The sequence below is a fragment of the Astatotilapia calliptera genome, chromosome 18 (genome assembly GCF_900246225.1).
Source record: "Astatotilapia calliptera chromosome 18, fAstCal1.2, whole genome shotgun sequence".
Lineage (NCBI taxonomy): Eukaryota > Metazoa > Chordata > Actinopteri > Cichliformes > Cichlidae > Astatotilapia > Astatotilapia calliptera.
In genome coordinates, this window is record NC_039319.1 from 20,696,778 (window position 1) to 20,717,615 (window position 20,838).

Here is a 20,838-nt window from a genome sequence, read left to right on the forward strand (position 1 = left end):
TCAGAAAGAGAGGCTGGGCTTGGATTACAAAGGTCAAACTGAAAACACAGAACGTCAGCCAGACTTTGTTTATTGATTGCAAATCAGCGTTAAAGTTCCCACAATTGGAAGCTGCAGTGGCTCAGGAGGTAGAGCATGTAATCTGCTAATCAGAAGGTTGGTGGATGGATCCCCGGCTCTTCCAGTCTACATCACAAAGTGCCGTTGGGAAAGACACTGAACCCCAAATTGCTCCTGATCCATCAGGGTGTGATTGCGTGTGTGATACTTAGAAAGTGCTTAAGGCATAGAATAAAGGGCTGTATGTGTGAGTGTGAATGAAGCGGGTGGTAAAAGCACTTTGAATGCTCAGAAAAGAAAAGCACTAATAAGTACCACTCCATTTACCATGTGCAATCTCTCTTACTGTTTCTCTCAGCATTACAGTTTCAGGATGGTTCTGGCCTGTGGAGAGACAATCAAAGCTAATGGTAACATTAGCATTACAGCTGCAGGACGCACTAAAACAAAGATTTTCTCATTGTTGTGGAACATCACATATCAAAAGTCAATTTAATCTAACTGGTCTTCAGCTCTTCGACTGACTGCCAGACTCTTGAGTTTGGTTTTACATCCATGCACAAACCAGCGTTTGTGCATGTGGCTGAGAGATTTTAGATCCTACAGTGTTAAACTTCAAATTACCAAAAAAAGAATAAATAAATTACACAGGCACGAGTGGGCTGTGCTGGGAGCATGGCTGTGTGTTAGCAGATTGCAAAAAATGACCTTATTAATACCCTTTTTATTTAATCTTTTTGGGGTGCCATGCAGAGGGTTCTCTGGCAAAGGGTAAAACTTAACTCTGGGGTCAATCCACCACCTGGATCCAGCTGAAAGCACTAACACGTACCCAACATGAACCCCGTTAACTCCAGCCAACTGTGTAAATTAGAAGGTTAAGCACATTCCTGGAGGGAAATTACACTCACAAAGCTTGTTCACTTAAAATTGTGTATTAAAGAGTGAGCCAACACTTTACGGTCCATCTCAACGAAAGGCCGACAAATAAGCACCAAAATAATAAGAAACATCCATAATTCAACAAAAAAACTACAGTTTCCAGGAATACAAACAACACAGTATTTCAGTTTGATGCAATTCAAATTAAACAACTAGGGAAGTTTTACTCTTTACCAGGGAACCTTCTGGCTAGCACCCCAAAAATATAAAACAAAAAGAAAGAAGGTAATTCTTAAGTATTTGGAGACTTTCACAGTATTTGCAGTGACTATTTATATTAAAAATCCATTCAAATTTACCTTCAAGATGACAGCAGTTTGATCTCTGTTATTGCAGCGCTTTTAAAGATTGCTTGGTCACATTAAGTGGTTTTTACTGTCCTTGATGAGTGTTTGAGGAGTAAGCTGAGTGTGAAACAGCCTCATCTCAAAGATGAATTCCTTTCTTTCTCCTTGAAATAATAAAACAAGCCTCAGTACAGAGTTCATCAAATGTAAGATCTTCTTATCATCAGCCATAATCCTTTCTGGAAGAACTCATGTGCTGTCTGCTTCAAGGCCAAAGACGGAAAGATGCACACTTTGCAGGATTTATTTACAGATACACACTTGGTAAAACACTGACGATTGTGTCTCTGCGTAGCCCCGAGGCGTGGCACGCAATGGCGGGGGGGAATGGCTGATGTGACCATGTGTATCCTCTGAAAACAATAAAAACAAACCTTTAAACCTGTGCTTGCATCAGAATTTAGCCGAGTTCTGTATATTGGTTCGATGGTATATTTATATTTAGCTTCAGTCGTTGATGGGTGGAGGTGGTGGTGACAAACAATCTTCTGTTTGATGTGTGCCTTCTTACTATCACCGCCGGTTTTTCAAGTCTTCAGCACAGACTCACTATTCACTTTCAGTGTGCACCAGATGCTCGTCTGACTTTTGACCTCATTGCCTTTCTCGTTCCTTCTCTTTCTCTGAAGGTAAATGAACACCTGAGGGACATCCTTGTAGAGGAGCAGAAGTTGAGAGAGGCTTCACTGCAGGAGTCAAACGCCACAGCGCTTAAAGTAAGAACGCACGCATAGACTGAAATAAAAAATTCCACGAATGATCCAAATAACAGGGTGTTCAACGACCTGCTGATGCCTGTGCTATAAAACTCCTGTTATTAGAACTGCAAACATGGGGAGACTGTTAGCTCTTTTTATCAGCACCTCTAAATGAAACTCTGGTGTCTTGTGAAACAACAGATTGTAGTTTTTTTTTATTTTATCCTTGTTCCAGCGTTTTACTTTACACACAGAGTTGCATAAATCTTCCAATCTACGGTAACTTCCAGCAGCAAAGTAAATGAGAAATTTGTATGCAGGTGTTGCAAAAAAGAAAAGAAAATCTATTAAATCTAGAGATGGACCGAACCGATATTACGTATCGGTATCGGTCCGATACTGACGTAAATTACTGGATCGGATATCGGAGAGAAATAAAAAATGTCATCCGATCCATTAAATATCAAAAAAGCACCTCACAAAACTTGCACGTTGGAGCAGTGTGCTCACGTGATAGAGCGGCTGTGTGTAGTTGTAGCTTCGCTACCAAACCGGCATTTCATCTCCGATGAAGTTATCCCAGAGAGAAGTAAAGCAAGTGTGTAAGTTCATCTCTGAATGTTTGTAAAGCATTCCCGCATTAAGCTTAACAACCGATATATGGAGCGACGGCCTCTTCTCTCCCCCTCCCTCTCCTGTTGCTACTTCAATCATGAAACTGCTTAATGATCAGCTGATCGGCTTTTCTGTCGCGAGTCCGTCTCTCTTCTTTGTTTTTGGCCCACTTTGCACCAGAAAGAGGAAACCTGCGGCTGAACAACAGCAGCACGTTTAAGCTTGATAAGCTGTTGTTAGAATTTATTTAATATTACTTTCTACACCAGGATCTTTTTCTACGCAGCTGACGGCTGGTAACTGTGCAGGGGCGGATCTAGCAAAGTTTAGCCAGGGGGACTGATAGGGCATGAACAGGGAAAAGGGGGCACAAAGACATACTTTTCTTTCTTATTCTCATTTAAAATGTCAAGCTTTTAATAAATAATTATCTTAATCTCACACCCAAAGTTTTAATCTTATGTAAAATATATAGAAGTCCATTACTGTATATAGTAACTGTTAAGTCTAATGTAACCTAGTAAGCTATACTACTTTTTCCTTTGGGAAGGTACCATCTGTGCAGTCTGCAGTTCTGTAGAAGAAAGATGTTGAATCTATTTAAATATTGTAGAAAAATAATTTATTTCTGTGCATTTTTTTTCCACACTGCATCAAATTAAAGTTGATTACGTCGATTAAGCATCATGAGGTGGAGGGTGGGGGGTGGTTCCCTATTTTTTTTTTTTTTTTTTTTTTTTTGGGAGTTTGCAACCCTATTAGTTAGGTTGCTTAATATTTCTGCTAAGTACTCTTTCAAATACCAGAATAGGAAGGATGGTGCAAGTTTAAGTTTATTAGATTGATCAGTTTTGCTGAACTATGAAATATTTTGGGTGCAGTTCATTTTTTACATACAGGTATAACAGAATAGCTTTAGTGTTGTTGTTTATTTAAACTCAAGTATGAACTTATACAAAATGCAGCAAGATATTAAAAAAACAGTTTTATTGATTTAAAAACACTATATCGGATTCATATCGGTATTGACCAATATCCAAATTTATGGTATCTGTATCGGACTTAAAAAAGTGGTATTGTGCCATCTCTAATTAAATCTATTTTTGAATTCTTTCAATTACTTCTCATTTTATCACCAATCGCGTTCATATTATTGGATTTTAAACACACACACACACACACACACACACACACATGCAGTCACATGCAGCTCAGTACACGGGGCTCTGTGAATCAGAGGAACAGATGAGCTCAGTCTCAGACCAGCTGCAGAGAAATGTTGGCAAGAGTTGCCACACTGCTGTTAAAGGAGACAAAGAAATGTGCGGGGAAGCCAACGAGAGAAAGGGTGACAGACACAGGGGTGGAAAAAAACAAGAGAGAGAAAAAGAGGGAGGAGGGATAATCAGAGATGGAGGAAAGGGAGAAATGACACCACAGTGAGAGACACTCAGGAACTTTGTCAGCTGTAGCAGAAGAGAGGCAGTGTCATCCTGCAGGCCTCGTAGTTATGCAACGCTTCGAGCCAGTCTACTGGCACAAACACACTGCAGTCAGATACCGTCCTCTGCTGCTCACTTAACCGTGAAGCTACAGTGCGGTGCTTTGTCGGGCCTCGAGTTCTAAAACGGGCACAAGATGGCGAACGTTTAAAAATGGAAAAAAAGATTTTTATCTCACCAAGATGGAGTACAAACGGGGGAGGGGGGATCACTTGTGTCAGGTGGAAATGATTAGCTATACTCTAACTCAGAGAGGTAAACACTGATTGAATGGAGTGAAAGGACTAATTTCAGAGATGCAATTCAAGGAACATGCCTTTGTTTAGGATCTAGAATCTTCTCCAGGCCTGTGTGCCTCTGTGAGGAATGTTGGTCAGAGCCCAAAACTTAGAAATGGAAGTTGATGCTGACAGCAGAGAAAGTGTAGTGTCCTCTAAAGCTAGTGGGGTACATCATCTGGGAAACATGAATGTCTTTTTCCAGCAACCCACAGAACTGACAGATAGTTAGCCCAGGTAACAGACACAAAATGTTGATTTGACCTCTTTCATGCAGTGAATTAAAGGGGCATTCATACAGGAAGTGAGTAAGCTGCAGTGACAGGATGTTTAATACCTTAGGTTACCTAGGCAACCGGAGTATGGAATGTCCACCAGCAGCGAGTGAATCACTTCCTGAGTGGACACCTTAACTCTAAAACATGCTCACAGGTTAGTTCAGCAGCCCAACAGTAACAGTATCTTCTTATTAGATATTTGTTAGCGATTCACACAAATATGAACCTTTATAATGGCCGCACACGGAAAGTGAGGGCATCGTCAGAGTCGGCTGGATTCCTCCTCTGGGGAGCATGAATGTGCGGTGCACCCACAAAGTTACACTGCAGTTCACAGCTGAAAACACACAGTGTCGTGGATGAACCTGTTCGCAGGCAACAGGTCGTAAGTTTCCTGCACAGTGTCACTGTGAGTGTGTTTCCTCATATGGAGCAGAATTAACTGGCTCTTCAAAGAACTGCAGGACGTCACGAGTGGTTAAGTCAGTTAGACGAGAGCTTTTATCTGCTGTGGGAGTTTCTTGGCACGTTTTCTATTGCTTACTGTCTGTTTTGTGTTAATATAGTGACAGAGAGAGAGATCAGTGCCTATCTGCGATTGCGCTGTGGTAACACACGCGGGGTGTGTGACCTATCAAGGCTTTGTTAAAACAAGTTAGAACAAAGGAAGACTACAGCCTTTTTAAGGTTTTGAGAAATAGCTGGACGCTCAGTCAGTCAGCTGCTTTCCTCCATGCTCCATCACACAGCTCTGTCTTTGCAGTGTCAGAGAGATAGAAGTCTATTCACTTATTAGGATTTTTTACATGTACACACACACTGTGCAAACACACACTCTCACACCAGAGGATGAGCACAAGACACTTCTCAGTGGGGCTTGTTTATTCTAGGATTGTGTGAAAAGTCGTTAACTATGGTCTTATGACCAAGCACTCAGCGTTTCTTTGTGTGGACTGAGACTTTAGGTCTTAATCGTATTATTGAGCAGAAAGTTAGAAAACACACAATGTTGGATCGTTACACAAGATTTAGGATCTTAATTGCAAAAATTAGGTCATGTTTGTGGCTCTGTAAAGTATTTTTAGCTTTAGGTTTCGAGTGCTTATTAGTTTGCAGCTTGTGTCAATAACTTTTCAAAAGGCTGCATTAAGTTTAATGGAACAAACTGAGAAGACAGGCCAAGAAATGAGGGATTAGACTTTGGATGCAGATCTGACTTTGAAACAGGCTTGTGCACATTTAAACTACAATTAAGTGTAAAATAAAACTGCAAGTCCTGCCTGAGCACAAATGGACTGGGAAGATCAAATCTGCAGTTAGTCTGGGGACCATGAATGAATATGACAAACTCGCTGACTGTTTTTATTTTGCCCAATTAGTTATTCCCATTAGCTCTCTGTACATTGTGTTAATAACTCATTTGCAATTGAAAAGGAGCTGAAATTAGGCAATAAACATTATATCTAAATACTAAAAATATAAATCACCTTGAACCTAAACTACAGCCTTCTATCTCAAAACACGTTGCTGTGTAGTATTTGTGACTTTGTGTGGTCTCTTTATGTATGGTACACATTATGATTACATTTACTTATTATAAATAAACATCCTCACTGACATTAATCCAGTTACATTACTTAAAGACACAGTAGGCTTTTTGACTAAGAGGAATAATTGTTTATTTTGATGATTGTGATTTATTGGTAAGGTACACTGCTAAAAAAAAACCACCTACAGTTGATTGAATGAATGAGAATTATGCAAAATTGGAACATAAGGCGCTTGAAGCCAGTCGTTTAAGAAATACTTGGCAGCGGGTTGGTTGAGCAATCTGACTCTTGTCACACCTATGAAACATAGACAGGCCCAGACAGCTGTGACCTTATTGGCCAGTAGCTTCTCAGGGGTTGCTGATTGGTTCAAACCAACTTTGTTTGGTTACAGATGCTTAAATTAAACTAGCTTAAAGTTGTAATAATGCAGGTAAATAATACTTAAATTTTTTATTTGTATTAAATCACAAGAAATGGAGTGCAGCAAAAATAAGTGGTGTAAATAAAGTTCAGGGTCATATGTACCCATATGGAAAAGATGTATATAAATCTTATAAAGTTTGTATCTGTCTTGTGTGAAACTTCTATGAAAAGCACACAAGAGTGAAAACAGATATAAGATCCCTTGAAAAATTATATAATGAAACTTGTATGTTTTGGATACTTACTAAAACAATATATGAAAGTAATGAGAAAGTGGCCACTTTCATGAGTAAATCATAAGTTTTTACTATTTCTTTTCCATGTGGGTAAACATGGGCACCTATGGGTGTATGACACAACTAAACTTCTGCTTTAGCAGATGCATCCTGTGATTCTCACTGTGTGTTTTGATGCTGATTTCAAATGTGTGAAGAAAGTAACACATTTTAAGTATTATATAGCTTTTGTAGAGGTATTAAGATGGTGTTTGTTCATGAGTCCTAGCAGCTGTAGCATATTTTTCCCTGCTGTTGTTTGGGGAAACACCTAACACCTAACATTCTCTCCTGTTGTTGTCCGATCATCATCCACCATCAAGTCTCCTAGCAAATGGTACTGGAGATTAGTACCTGTAAGTCGACTCATACTTAGAAACACCTCTTCAACAAACCCGCCAACTTCCTCCTCTCCCAAAAATCCCCCCGTCCCTTCACATTCACCTCCCGACTTGCCTTGTCAGTCACTGCATGCGGCCCTGACCCTCGTCATGGTTTGGTCAGACACCCCCGACCCTTCAAACCCAACCATCGTTTTCACATCTTAGACAAAAATCATAGTGACCATTATGACCTGTCATTAGGGAGCTACACCTATACTACTGGGCTATGCATAGCTCTTATGAGCACATAAACATGAGATCTTCTACTGAGTAATTTTATTGAACATAATCGCTCTGTTGTATGTGATAATTATTTTGTCTTCATGGGCAAACTAAGAATACCGATGCCCTGAATGTGTATAATAATATGTAGTAAAGTTGTTGCTGTGGTTTTGATAGTCCCAGAGGGACATGAAGAAAACTTGCAGGGAGGAAGGATGCACTCACACACATTATTATTTAACTCTAAATCACACACATTGTCTGCTGCAGCACCAGAGCTTCAGACTGCCTCAGTGCCACTGAGTTCTCAGTAGATGTTGAAATGGTGGAAAGCGTTCATTTGCTAGCATGCATGCAGGGAATTAACCACGCCTCACAACCAGTCGCAGAGAGCAGGGTTGTGAGGGTTATGAATATGCGTCCTTCTTACCATTTATAACATGATAAATCTTATTGAGGTGTGGCTTAACTGAATGTTTGTTTGCATGAAGATGTTAATCTGTATTATTTCAGGTGTGTGTGTGTTTGAAGATCCTCAAATTAACACTTCTACCTTACCCGTGTGTGTGACTGACTGGAGCATGGAGATGTGGTTGTATCGATAATCAGAGAGCCGGCTGTACACACCCACCGCGATGACACATGTAGCTGATGTCTCTGTGCCGTTGCCATGGTTTCAGGCTCGCTACAGGAAGGAGCATGCCCAGAGGAGCGCGCCGTCGCTCCCCCTGGTGGAAAACCTGCTGAAGGACAACACAGATGGCTGCGCCCTGACTGCGCTGCTGCACTTCTACTGCCCGCAGGCCATCAGACTGGAAGGTCTGCAACCATCCCCCTCTTCTGTTAACTATCCACACTTTCGTCTGTTAGCTTTATTACACACAAGACTGCAAGACTAAACTCAGTTCAAACACACATATTAAAGGACAGAATAGCGAACATCAAACTAACCACAGTGACTTTCAGTCAGAGCACAAAAAAGTCACTGTTCTCACTGCCAGTCTCTTACAATAGCTTAACAAAGAGTGTATTAATAATACTTGCATTGTGCATAAGCGAGTGTTATAAATGCAAAACCTAATCCTTATATTTCACAATATGCATTTGTTGATAGTGGTATAAATAGAGGGATAGAGGAAGAAAAAGGGTACTAGGATTCATGGAGAACAAAGCCGTGTTTCCGCTGAGCTTGCCCAGACTGTCGTTTTTGAAAATGCCCCGGGTTGGAATGTGATTGGTCATGAGGGCTGTGTGAGGGAGAGGTGGAGCCGGCTGCTATTTCAAAGACAAACAACTCTGGTGTTCGACTGTAGTTCGCAGGAAGATCTCAGGCATGTGAACCAGATGTGAAAACAAGCTGTGCTTCGTTAAGGTTTCTTGTTGGCAGCTTGATTTACTCTACTGTCTTCACTTTTTTTTTTAAAGTAAAGCGCAGAATGACATCACAGCAGAGAAACCAGCTGCCGTAGTCTTCCGTTGCCTTGTCAGACCTCCTACACATACACGGGCCGTCCTTATAGTAACGTCAGGGGATAAAAATCCTGATGATTCATCTAGAAGCACTTGAAGAGGGTTTGAACGTTTTCGTCACAAATTATTTCAAGGAGCTTAAGTGATTCAAATGAGAGGCTTCTTATGACAAATGCAGGACAATTAAGAGTCATTTCCTCCTCCTCTAGTCTTTTTTTAAACATAAACTCTTATCGTGTCCTCGGCTTCCTGTGTGGCGCGTTACCCTTTCCTTGTGTCTCTGTGTTTGACCCCTCCCCTTTGCTGAACAGATATCTGCCTCAAGGAGACCATGTCCCTGGCTGACAGTCTGTACAACCTACAACTGGTGCAGGAGTTTTGCAGGAACAACCTCAACCACTGCTGCCACTTCACCCTGGAGGACCTGCTCTACGCCCATGCTTCTATAAAGGTTGGTCAAACTGTATGTAGACAGTTCTGCTTTCACGGTGAAAGGAGATGGAGAAATGGTGAGACGTTTTTGGAGGGGGAAGAGCAAGAGTGGGAAATTACGCATGGGCAAAAATGAGTCACTCAAGGAAAAGTTTGAATGTGAGTAGGCTTGGCTCTTACAGGGATTGCTATTGTGTGTATGTTTCTGTGTGCGTGTCTATGTATGTATATGTTAGAGAGAGACAGATTACAACAGACTGTGTGTGCTGGTGCTTTCAGAGTGCAGTGTCTGTACTTTTGAGAGACTCCCTTCACTCCATCCCACTCCCTTCTCCAACAGAGGACAGATTCACATCTCTGCCCGCCTCTCTTGTTCTTCTCTCTTCATGTCTCTCTTGTTCTTGTGAAGAAACAAACAAACAAAAAAGACTTTTATAGACACAGAGCTCCTCCTTTCATGCTTATTTGGTTATGGTTAGGAGACCTACTTTAAGAGCACCCCTGTGCCATCCAAACACCAGTGCAGCAGTGGCAGTGTGGGTAAATAGTATGCAGAGAGTGTGGGAAGGAACATTAAGATTCAAGCCATGATCCGAGCACGCTGGGACTTTCCATTCCTCAAAAAAAATAAAACATCAGAAAGTTTTCGTATTTGCACACTGTTTTCCTTCATTTCTCATCCACTACATAAATTTTAGTGTGTGTGCATGTTGACTTTTTAGTGGTACAGTACTACAACAGTGGGGTGGATCACGAAGGCCAGCTAAAGGCTCTGGCACACTGCCCGTCCACCACAGACTCACTGCGCACAGAATCTTAACAAGTGTTTGTCTGCATGTGTCTGTTCATTTTCAGTAAATTACTTTAAGTAAACACAGAGGAGTAGAGATCACAGCTTTCAGCTCTCGTTCTTTCCTTGTTAGAGGAGAAACGAAAGCAGCCCTCAGTACAGCAGGTAGTTCTGCAGATTTTTACCCAGGATGCCCTTCTTGACACAACCTCGGAGGGATTTGGGTCTCCTCTCGGGATCAATCTCAGGATCTTTTGCTTGTTAGATGAACGTGTAAACCATTACACTAAAGACTCACCTTGTTAGAGAAGAAATAAACTGACAAATTAGTTTTCTACAGATCATCATCTTTGCAGACCTCCTGAGCCTATCTGGTTATTACACTAACACATGCACAACTCGTGCTGCTTTCTGCATCCCTCCGTGCACATGTTAATTTAAACTCCAGATGGTGTTTTTTGGCAGTTTTCAAAAGGTGTATGGATTTGATATTAAGTAAATCAGACAGTCAAACATTTGGAAGTACATGCACACAAACCCCAGAGTGAGACAGGCTGCTGACTTGCTGTGACCTCATTAATCCATCCAGATGTTATCTGTTATGATTGGTAGCACCTTTACAGAGACACGGAGGGAGAAGTCAAGTGTTGTGCTCATTGTCATTTACTAATATCTCCAAATTAACCATTAAGCTGGTGTGGTCTTGCAGAGTAACTACCTGGTGTTTATGGCTGAGCTTTTCTGGTGGTTTGAAGTGGTTAAACCGTCATTTGTACAGCCCAGAATCTTCGACCCGAACGGTATAGTACAGCTTTACAACAATATTAGCACGCTGTTGGTAAATGATTGAAAAGCTGAATATTGACTGTATGTTTTTGTATGCAGCCTGTGAGCCTGTATCCTGTAGAAACATGGCTCCTGTGTCCAGTCCAGTCAAACAGAGCTATGCAGACAGACCTTTGAGCCCAGAGAAAATTCCTTCTGAAGGTAACGATCGATCATCTGCTGTGATATAGATGTTTTAGAGCATTTCTGATGATTCGTTATTCAGCAGTGTGGAAATAAGTGTGAAAAAGAGGCAAGAACATAAAACAAAAAAACAAAGAGCTTTATTTGACTCATACAATAAAATAATGTACTCTGAAAGTCACTGAGGGGCGTTAATACTAACCAGTGCATGGTTTTGTTTTGAATCAAGATGCCCTCTAGTGGCTGATTTGCAGCAGTAGAAACAATCTAAACATAGCACTGTAAAAGTAAACACTTACTGCGCACACAGTGTGTGTAAATATTTTCATACAGCCAATAAGTCTCTTAAACAAATATACTCTGCGTCTCTGACAGGTGTAATGAAGAGATCTACCTCCATGTCTTATGTTGATGGCTGTGTCGGGACTTGGCCCAAAGAAAAACAGTAAGTGCTTGAAATCCAACAGCCCTGCTAAACTGTGCCTTCTTTGGCTTAAGTGGACCTTTTTTTCCTTATTAAACTAACAATTCTTCTCCTTTCCTCTTCTTTAGGTCCTCCTCTCGAGGAATCTCCTTTGAAATTCCTCTGGATGGAGACCCAACCTTCCCGCTCGATGAGGCTCCCTCCCTGCGCGGCATGACGCGCTCAGCCAGCAGCGACGGCCTTGGGTTCAAAGTTCACTACGCGTCCCGAGGAGGCATGAAACGCCAGCTCTCCATGATGCCTGTCAGTGTAAACGGCCAGAGCAGACACATACCAGAGGAGGATGACGACTTCACCTCACACAAGCCTCTGGGACGGAACAACACATTCACAGTCAAGAGCCAAAGCAGGTACAGTATAGCGGGCTTGTTTTGATCCATAAGTAATGGCTCCTGCCAGCTTTAAATGATGTTAGGGATGCAAAAACTAATGTTTTTTAATTCGTTTTACACATGTAGGTGGTGATTGAATGTAATAAATGCTCTTTCTAGAAAACAATTTATTTGTAGCATGTTGACATGGTGACACCAGATGGATTGATGGATGGTAGCTGGATAGGTGATGGTTGAAAGTTGAGATATAAAGGGTATCCAACACTTTCTTTCTGATTCTCACTGAGCAGGAAGTTAAAAGATTCCTCTAACCTGCACTGTGACTGTAATCGGTTAATTTACGTGTCTCTGTTCTCAGGTATTCTAACGGGGTCCTGCCAGACAGAAACAGCCCCAGCCACGCTGGCCACATCAGCCCATCAACTCCCCCGAGCATTGAGGAGGCCTTGAAGATTATCCATGACACTGAAAGACCACACGCTAGCTTGGGGATGGGGGATGGAGATAATGCCTTCTTTCTCCATGGTGCAGAACCTTCAGACCTTCCAGGAGCCCAAGGTAGAGGAGATGACCTGAGTCCAGCAAAGGCGCGACTCAATGAGCACGATCCTAACTCTGTATCCACTGATGAAGTCGACACAGGGATCCATGTGAGGACCGAAGACATCCAGAGCTTGGATGAGGACTCGTCCTCGCTTAGAGACTATTCAGATATGGACCCAGACTGTGAGGCCATGACCCGGTCGTGTCCTCTGCCGGACAAGCTAGAAGGGGGAAGAAGCAAGGAAGGAGGACGCAAAGGGGTCAGTGGCCCTAACCCTGAGAGTGAACGGGGAGATGGAGTTGACAGAAACAGCCCCTGTCCCAGTTCAGCGCCCACGCTGCCCAGATCACACACAGTCAGCCCTGTCTCATCTTCCGGTGGTTCTGGAGGTGGCTTGGTGCGGATGACGAGCTTCGCGGAGCAGAAGATCAGAAAGCTGGAGGGAAGGAGCAGTGGAGGGACCACGCCAGAGAGTTCAGACCTCAATGTCCCCTATACGCACTCACCAAAAAACATTTCATCTCAGGTTTGTCATTCATTCTGAGCCACTCGCACAAATCTTTCTGGATTACACCTCAGGCTGAAATAGCAATGAATCAGTGTTGCTGATGTTTACATTTGGTTCCAGATCTCTACACCTCCTCTACCAATCACATCACCCTCTCCAGTATCTCCTTCACCCAGAGATCCCTCGCACCTCATCGCCTCAGAGATGATTCAGCTGAGGATGAAGCTGGAAGAGAAACGCAGAGCGATCGAAGCACAAAAGAAAAAGGTAAACGGACTTAAAGAGATTCATAGCAACTTAGCATCACATATAAGTGTGTAAACATCACATGTCTCGCTCTTTAGGTGGAAGCTGCTTTCACGCGACATCGACAGAGAATGGGCAGAACGGCCTTCCTGAACGTAGTGAGGCGGAAGGGAGTGACAGCACCCCCCAGCTCCAGCTCAGGAGCAGAAACACCTCCGCCAGAGCCGCTCACTTCATCCAAGGACATCAGGCAGGGCAACATGGAGCGGGCGGAGAGGTGCAAGCCAGACGGGGCAGCTCCGAAATCTCCATGTGAAGATGGTGGCGGTACGAAATCACAGCACAAGATGTTTGTTTTTTTTGGGGTTTTTTTAGTGAGTCTTTCAAATATTTTGATTAAATGTCTGTATTGTTCTGCAAGTTGCTAATGTTTCACTCTTCAGCCTGGATCTTAGGAAGCTGTCTGAATAGATTTATTTAGGTACATAATTCACGTCATTGCTCATGTTTGCGGTGACGCAGGTGTGACGCCAGGAGAAACCGATATTGCAGAATACACACGCTCGATTGAGAGGCTGAACACGTCGCTGAGCTTCCTGCAGACAGAGATGCAGCGTTTGGCCCAGCAGCAGGAGAAGATCATGGCCATGAGACAGCAGCAGCAACAAGCCTGGGTCATCCCACCTCCTGCACCGTCTCCACACAGGTACCACCTAATCCAAACCACTTATTTGAATTGGTCACTTACCATCACCTTGCTACCATGTCACATGTATGTTGTGGGTATTTGCTCCACTCAGGCAGCTCCGTGAGTTGCGTAGCAGCAGTGTAACAGGCCGGGGATCAGGGAGAGGCTCGGTGGGTTCCTTATCGCCGATCCTGTCCTCCTCTGGTTCTCCACAAGCACCCAATCGCTCCCCTGCCGGCATCAAACGACGACCGGCCTCCTTCCACGCCAGAACCCCTCGGACGCCGCGTCCAAATGATTTGAAGGTCACGCCCTTTAGCCGAATGCTCAACACACCCACTTCCGTGGACAGCCTGCCCAGACTGAGGCGTTTCACCCCCAGCCAAACACAGATCAGTTCTTTTGCTTACTTGGGCCACGATGAGGGTTCTGGGGAAAGCAAGCACGCACACACCAAGGACAACAAAGAAAACACTAACAACGAAAAGCAAGCCGTGGTAAAGGCGAGTGCTGACACGCCTCCTACTAAAGAAGCAGCCAAAGAAAAGGACGATGAGCGACGGGAGAAGAAGACGGAGTTGAAGGGAGAATCCAAACAATCGAAAACATCACAGGTGCTCTCTCAGCCGGTGTCGGAGATCCAAGGGACGACAGACAGCCGGGTCAGAGGAGACCCAGAGGATCGGAAAGACGTGGTGGAGGTGCCTCAGTCGAACCTGAAGCCTCCAGAGAGCCAAGGTCAGGAGATGGCAGGAGAGGGAGAAACAGGAGAAGACCAAAAGATGTGCTGTGGCTTCTTTTTCACGGTGAGTTTCAGCATCAAATTTTTTAGCTCAAAACAAACCTCCAGATTTTTGTTTTTTAGCTTTTACAAATGATGGTGATTTAAACATGGCCTAACATTTCTAACATCAGCATAACCGCTAGTCGAGATGTGTAAGTAGTACCTGCCATGAAACGGGGCTGTTCAGTATTCACCCCACATTTTTTACTCTCTTCCCTCAACTGTAATGGTAATTGGTGCACGGCTCACCAACTTCTCATTAATAACACAGACTGCATGCACTGATGGTGAAGGAAGAGTTTCACACTGTGTGAGTCTGGAACAGCATGTGCGGTGATGAGCCTGTTGAGCCATGAGCTGATCAGAGACAATACACCACGGGCGAATGAGGGCCGAGAATAACGGGCCAGAACACAAACTCGCGTTAGTCCAGTACACTCTGATAATGTACCAACATCAGAGCTGCCATCCTTACAAAGAGTCAGTTTTCTTACCTTTGATCCTGAGTTTCACACTTGATTTGCACAAATCACACTTTCTTCACCCAGCTTTCATTTCTTGTGCTTATAATTGGAGGTCTGTTATACATCTGTGTGTTTCTGTCCATGAAACACCAGGATGATGTGAAAGGGGAAGAGGACATGGCGGCCAAGAAAGCAGCTCTGCTGGAGAAGAGGCTGCAGAGAGAGAAGGAAGCTCAGGAGAGGAAACAACAGCAGGAGCTGGACCAGGAGCAGAAGAGGGAAGCTGCACGGTCCGTCTGTCTTTCTGACTTTCTGCCTGTGTTCAGCGTCCAACTACAGTTTGCATTTACCTACTTGTCTCTTGGTTTCCTTCTTTAGGTTGAAAGCGGAGGAAGAACAGCAGAAGAAGGACGACGAGAGGGCGAGGAGGGAATACATCAAGAATGAGTATCTGAGGAGGAAGCAGCTCAAACTGATGGAGGACATGGACGAGGTCATCAAGCCTCGATCTGGAAGTCTCAAGAAAAAGCCGCGGCCCAAGTCCATCCACAGAGACGTCATGGAGTCGTCGACTCCTCCCGCGAGAGCAACAGGTGAGCAACGCGACAAACCCAGCGAGCAAACGCACCCGAACTTTGTGACGCGTGGTAAAACCGCACCTGTCTGCTGTCGTTGCGCAGGTGTGCGTCCTCGAGGCTTCTCGGTGTCCAGCGTTTCTCTGGCATCTCTCAATCTGGCCAACAATGACAGAGATGCAGATAACAGGAAGAATAACAGGTAAGGCGCAGCCTGTCTGCCTGACGATCACATTTTGGACCCAAAAAGATCCAGGAGAAGGAACGCAAACATCTATCAACACCTGTCCATGTCAATGAAACCAGCCCAGGAATAAAGAATAAAACTCTTAATTTCAAAAGCAGTTTATTACTTGGATTGTGGGTTCGTGTCCTCCCAATTGTGACCTTCCAGCTGTGATTTTAATTCGAGGAAATGTTTCTTTTTTTCGTTTCTCCCTGTGAGGATCTGCAGTCTGCATCTTGATTCTCTCTTGTCCCTCTCTTCTTTTCTCCCTGTTTTGCATGCTTCCCTCAGAGGCCACAAACTAGCTTCTGCCAATATCCCGTTTTATTTAAGCTCTCCCAAAGAAAGAAAGGGAAGGTTAGTAACCCTGCGACGAGGAGCGCCTCAGCAGAGCGAGTGCATTAAACTGAAGTAGATGTGATTCTGTGTTGATTTACTGTATAAACCTCATTTCATTGGCAAACGCATAAAAGCAGATGGATGTGTCGACACTGAATAGCTGCTTCTGCAATAAGTTTCCCGAGACTCGCGTGGCTGAGCTGTTTCCACCTTTCTTGGTTTTTTTTTCTTTTCCCATCTTCCCGTCCTGTGCAGTGCTGCTCTCAGGCTGTTGTTTGCTCTCTCCTCTCTGCTGGCTGCTCTCTGCTTCACCAGTGTATTTGCTCGTTCCTTCATAAGTACTTGAGCTCATCCCTCGCAGCACCTATAAAGACAGCACCGAGACTTTGCTTTTGCTTGGATGAACGTGCCGTTTCTGCCCCTCGCTGCTCCGTTTCATCTGACTATGACAGTACGATGATGTAATGCGGGACAACAGGCAGGGCTTGGAGATCTGTGTCACGGCGTCTGACCTTATTTTGCCACATCTGTGTGTGTGCATGTCTGTGTGTGTGTGCATTTTGTTGGCGTACGTGTCGGTAACGTGTCCACGCTCGTCTGTCGTCTTCGTGGTGGTTATGTTTGCGTGTGTCATTTGTTGGTTTGTGTTGCGATCACCTCCAGGCCAGACTCCGCGGAAGGCTTTTCTTCTTGTCCTTCGGCCGGCAGCCGTAACGGAGAGAAGGACTGGGAAAACGACTCCACCACCTCCTCCACCCCCTCCAACACTGAGTACACAGGTAGACACAGGAGTTTAGATAGTTTGTTTACATTTGCATAGCTGCTGAACAATGAAGGATTTTTTTTTGTCTGCAGTCTCACGCTTGTGCGTTGTTCCCACAGGACCTAAACTTTATAAGGAGCCCAGTGCCAAGTCCAACAAGCACATCATCCAGAACGCCCTGGCTCACTGCTGCCTGGCTGGCAAAGTCAATGAAGGGCAGAAAAACAAGATACTTGATGTATGTTTTGTATCTGTGTGTATAAATATATTTTTCCTGACTAAAAAGAGCGTAACAAACTGTAATGAGATGTTTTTTTGTTTTTCTTTTAATTTGCCACCATAGGAAATGGAGAAATCTGAAGCCAACAACTTCCTGGTGTTGTTTCGCGATGCCGGCTGCCAGTTCCGGTCCGTTTACACCTACTGCCCTGAAACCGAGGAGATCACCAAACTGGCCGGCATCGGCCCGAAAAATATTACAACAAAGATGATCGAAGCTCTGTACAAGTACAACTCCGATAGGAAGCAGTTCAGCAAGATCCCTGCCAAAACTATGTCCGCCAGCGTGGATGCCATTACCATCGCCAGCCATCTGTGGCAGACCAAGAAACAGGGCACGCCCAAAAAACACCCCAAGTAGTGCCCAGATTGGGTTGGGCAGCATCTGGATGTGCTCCGTCGGAGCAAAAACACAGGACTTTGCGGATTTTGCTATTTTATTGACATTCCCACTTTTAGAAATCACAACTGGAATGTAAGAACACGGGTGGGCCTCAGATTTACTTTCACAAAATCAGAGCTGGCTGTAACCATTTGGACAGCTTCAAACGAGCCCCAAGTGTGTACTCGTCAGCACGTGCATCAATGTTCTCATGTGCCAAAACAAAGAGAGAGATGGAATAAAATATTAAGAGGCGAACCAATGCCTTATCTAGTTGAACCACTGAAGCACTGAATGTCACGCCTCTGAAAGAGGCCGTTTGGTTTCTCTGAGTTGATCATGTGTGGCCTTATGCTTGTTTTGTGTCAGACGAACACACCGTGAGTGTTAACGTTATTTTGTCACCGCCTGTTGCGGCACAGATGAGGGATCAGCTTACCCCCCCCCCTCCGCCTCCCCATCTTTGATCAGAGGCATGTAATTTTTTTTGTTTGTTTGTTTTTTGTACACGTGACTGAAAAACTTCTAGACGGTTAAATTTAGTGTCTGTGTGTGTTCGAATGAGCGTGTGTGTGTGTGTATAGTGAAGTGCCATGAAGAGTGAGGGTTCAAAATACCTCAGCTGGTGATTGCACTTACTTTCCGAATAAAATGATGAGATTATCGAGCATGTGCAGTACCATCAAACTGTTCTGGAAAGCACCTGCAATAGGCTCTTAATTTATTTCAGTGCGATTTCGATGCTTTGAAGATGATTTTTAAAAAAAGGCGTCTTAGATTTTATTCAGAGAAACATAATATGCTGTACCTGTATAAGTTAAATTAGTTTGTATATAATGGCAGTTCCATTAAAGATGAACAAGTCAGCTTGTGGTAGCTTTTTGAGTAGCTTTTATAATTTATCACGTGCGTGTCGGTATGTTGTCGTTCGGGGGCCTTTTGTTGTGCTACAGATGCAAAAAGTGTGACCGCTCAGCAGCGTCGCTGACGAGACTATCGTGAGTATTAGATTAGACGGACATCCCACACTGTGTCATCAGTCTGTGCAATTTAAGAGTGATTTCGAATGCTCGCCGTTGACCATGTTGCATTTGGATCTAACAAACACTACAAATGTCACTTTAATGTGGATAAACTGTTAAAGAGCGTGATCGCCCTCGAGGTCGTCCACAGTTGTAAATAGCACTTGAGGACCCCGTCCACTGTTGTCGAGTCTAATCGAAGATGTTCCCTCTTCAGGACATGCTTATTACATTTCTTTTACGTTACTGTTACATTTTCTTTTTTAAAATCATACGTTCCTTCAGTATGTGTTTACACTGTACAGATATATTTTGGCATATAGAAGTATTTTTTGTAACAACATTTAACTGATGGAAGTGTGTACTAATGGAAGCAGTGCAGATGTTGAAGGAAGTGTGCTGAATGCAAAGTGTAGCTGAGAGTGCGTAAAGTCTCACACAGGCTTTAGTGTGGTATTGTATAAAACCCAGCAAGTATACAGAGAAAACCATAGTATTTTTTTTTCCAACTCTGAACTCATTTTCTTTTCAATTAACAAACTATGCTCAACTGTTCATGGATCTCTTTTTTTTTTTTGTGGTTGTTAATGTTTTTTCTATTCCTTTGAGCTTTATTAAATGCCAGCTATCAATAATACGTATGGTGTCTCATTACATGTCTGTGTCATAAAATGTGCTTTTTTAAATAAACTATCTGTGCTTGTCTTTGTGACGACTTAAGTAAAGTAAGAGCTGTAAAAATGCTCTTGTCCACAGTGTGATAATGATGAAAGTGCTGTGGGTTCATATGTGTGTGAAGGCAGACTAGGAAGTATGTTTGGCAGTATAGCGCAGTTTGGGGTCATTTGAAAAAGAATGCACTGCTTTGAAAACAAAACAAAATCCATTGGCAGCCAATTGTTTTGCTCTAGTTTGTGCAAAGAATTCGGTAGTACTGGTGGACCCGCTAACTCTGGTACGCTTGGGCAAATCCCAATTCAGCTTCATTGTTCTGGGCTTTGAGCACAGGTCTCACTAAAGGATGTTGAGCCCTCAAAGCTAATGTTTCTGACATTTTGCTCAGAAACATGCACGACTAGTCTGCACGAAGTACTCATTCTAGTACTGCTGCGCTGTTGATGCCCTTATATGGCCCTGTCCACTCTCCCTGTGTGTAATGGTCCACCTCATGGTTTCTCCTGCATCTTTGAGGAGCTGAATAAGCTGCATTTATTATCTTAGCCAGCAGTAGCATGGAAACTATCAAAAAGCAAAAGTAGAGAAAAATCCTTCAGGATAGATAAAGAGAAAAGGAAATATCTGTGGCCAGCATCTGCAAATCCATTCTCTTTTTGGGGGATGTCTTGTTATAACTTTCATTTGCACCAAAGCAGGTGAAATTCACAATTCACAGCAGATTCATAATGGTTTATGCTTCCTAACTGGATAGATCGATATCTCTGAAGTATACCTGTCTTGATGCAGGGCCTTCCTGCAATATTTGGATGGACTTTGTATTTACAGCATGCAATAAAAGAAAGAAGAAGACCGACCAATCTTGCAGGACAAACAGGCCAACATACATTAAAGGTACAATACAGAGAATTAATAGTAATTATATACAGTAAAACGTGGAATCAGTCTTCTTCTTCTTCAACCTTTATGTTTGTGAACTTACCTGGAATCTGAATCAGTGAGGCTTTTTAACAGATAGACCTCAGAAAGTGAAAGTCAACAATATCAGATGTACTTTACCTTCCACCAGTTCCCCTAAGGTTCGTGTCTCCACTTTTATTTATTCTTTATACAAATGAGAGTCAGAACCTCGATCAGGACTGACATATAATCAAATTTGCAGACGACTCAGTGGTCATCTCTCTGCTTCATGATGCAGATCGTGACCCAGTTGTAGATGAATCTCAAGCATGGTGTGGACAGTCCCTTCTAAACATTTAATGTGTTTAAAATGAAGGAAATAGTTACTGA

The 20,838-nt window shown here is 43.3% G+C and overlaps 1 protein-coding gene across 2 annotated transcripts in view; it reads left to right on the forward strand.

Moving 5' to 3' along the window:
* The window catches only part of camsap2b (calmodulin regulated spectrin-associated protein family, member 2b), a 33,500-nt gene extending 13,922 nt beyond the window's left edge, over positions 1-19,578 (forward strand). Inside the window, exons 4-22 of one of the 2 annotated variants that reach the window (XM_026150546.1) lie at positions 1,979-2,065; positions 8,257-8,395; positions 9,358-9,497; positions 10,978-11,068; positions 11,154-11,255; positions 11,613-11,682; positions 11,790-12,071; positions 12,412-13,123; positions 13,226-13,372; positions 13,450-13,678; positions 13,874-14,057; positions 14,152-14,845; positions 15,441-15,577; positions 15,666-15,880; positions 15,968-16,064; positions 16,380-16,445; positions 17,091-17,206; positions 17,310-17,428; positions 17,534-19,578. In XM_026150546.1, coding sequence (XP_026006331.1) covers positions 1,979-2,065; positions 8,257-8,395; positions 9,358-9,497; positions 10,978-11,068; positions 11,154-11,255; positions 11,613-11,682; positions 11,790-12,071; positions 12,412-13,123; positions 13,226-13,372; positions 13,450-13,678; positions 13,874-14,057; positions 14,152-14,845; positions 15,441-15,577; positions 15,666-15,880; positions 15,968-16,064; positions 16,380-16,445; positions 17,091-17,206; positions 17,310-17,428; positions 17,534-17,830 — 3,924 coding nt within the window. In that variant the 3' untranslated portion in view covers positions 17,831-19,578. The remainder of the gene's footprint in view (positions 1-1,978; positions 2,066-8,256; positions 8,396-9,357; positions 9,498-10,977; positions 11,069-11,153; positions 11,256-11,612; positions 11,683-11,789; positions 12,072-12,411; positions 13,124-13,225; positions 13,373-13,449; positions 13,679-13,873; positions 14,058-14,151; positions 14,846-15,440; positions 15,578-15,665; positions 15,881-15,967; positions 16,065-16,379; positions 16,446-17,090; positions 17,207-17,309; positions 17,429-17,533) is intronic. The other variant, XM_026150547.1, reaches the window with a different exon arrangement.
* The last annotated feature ends 1,260 nt before the right edge of the window (positions 19,579-20,838 follow it).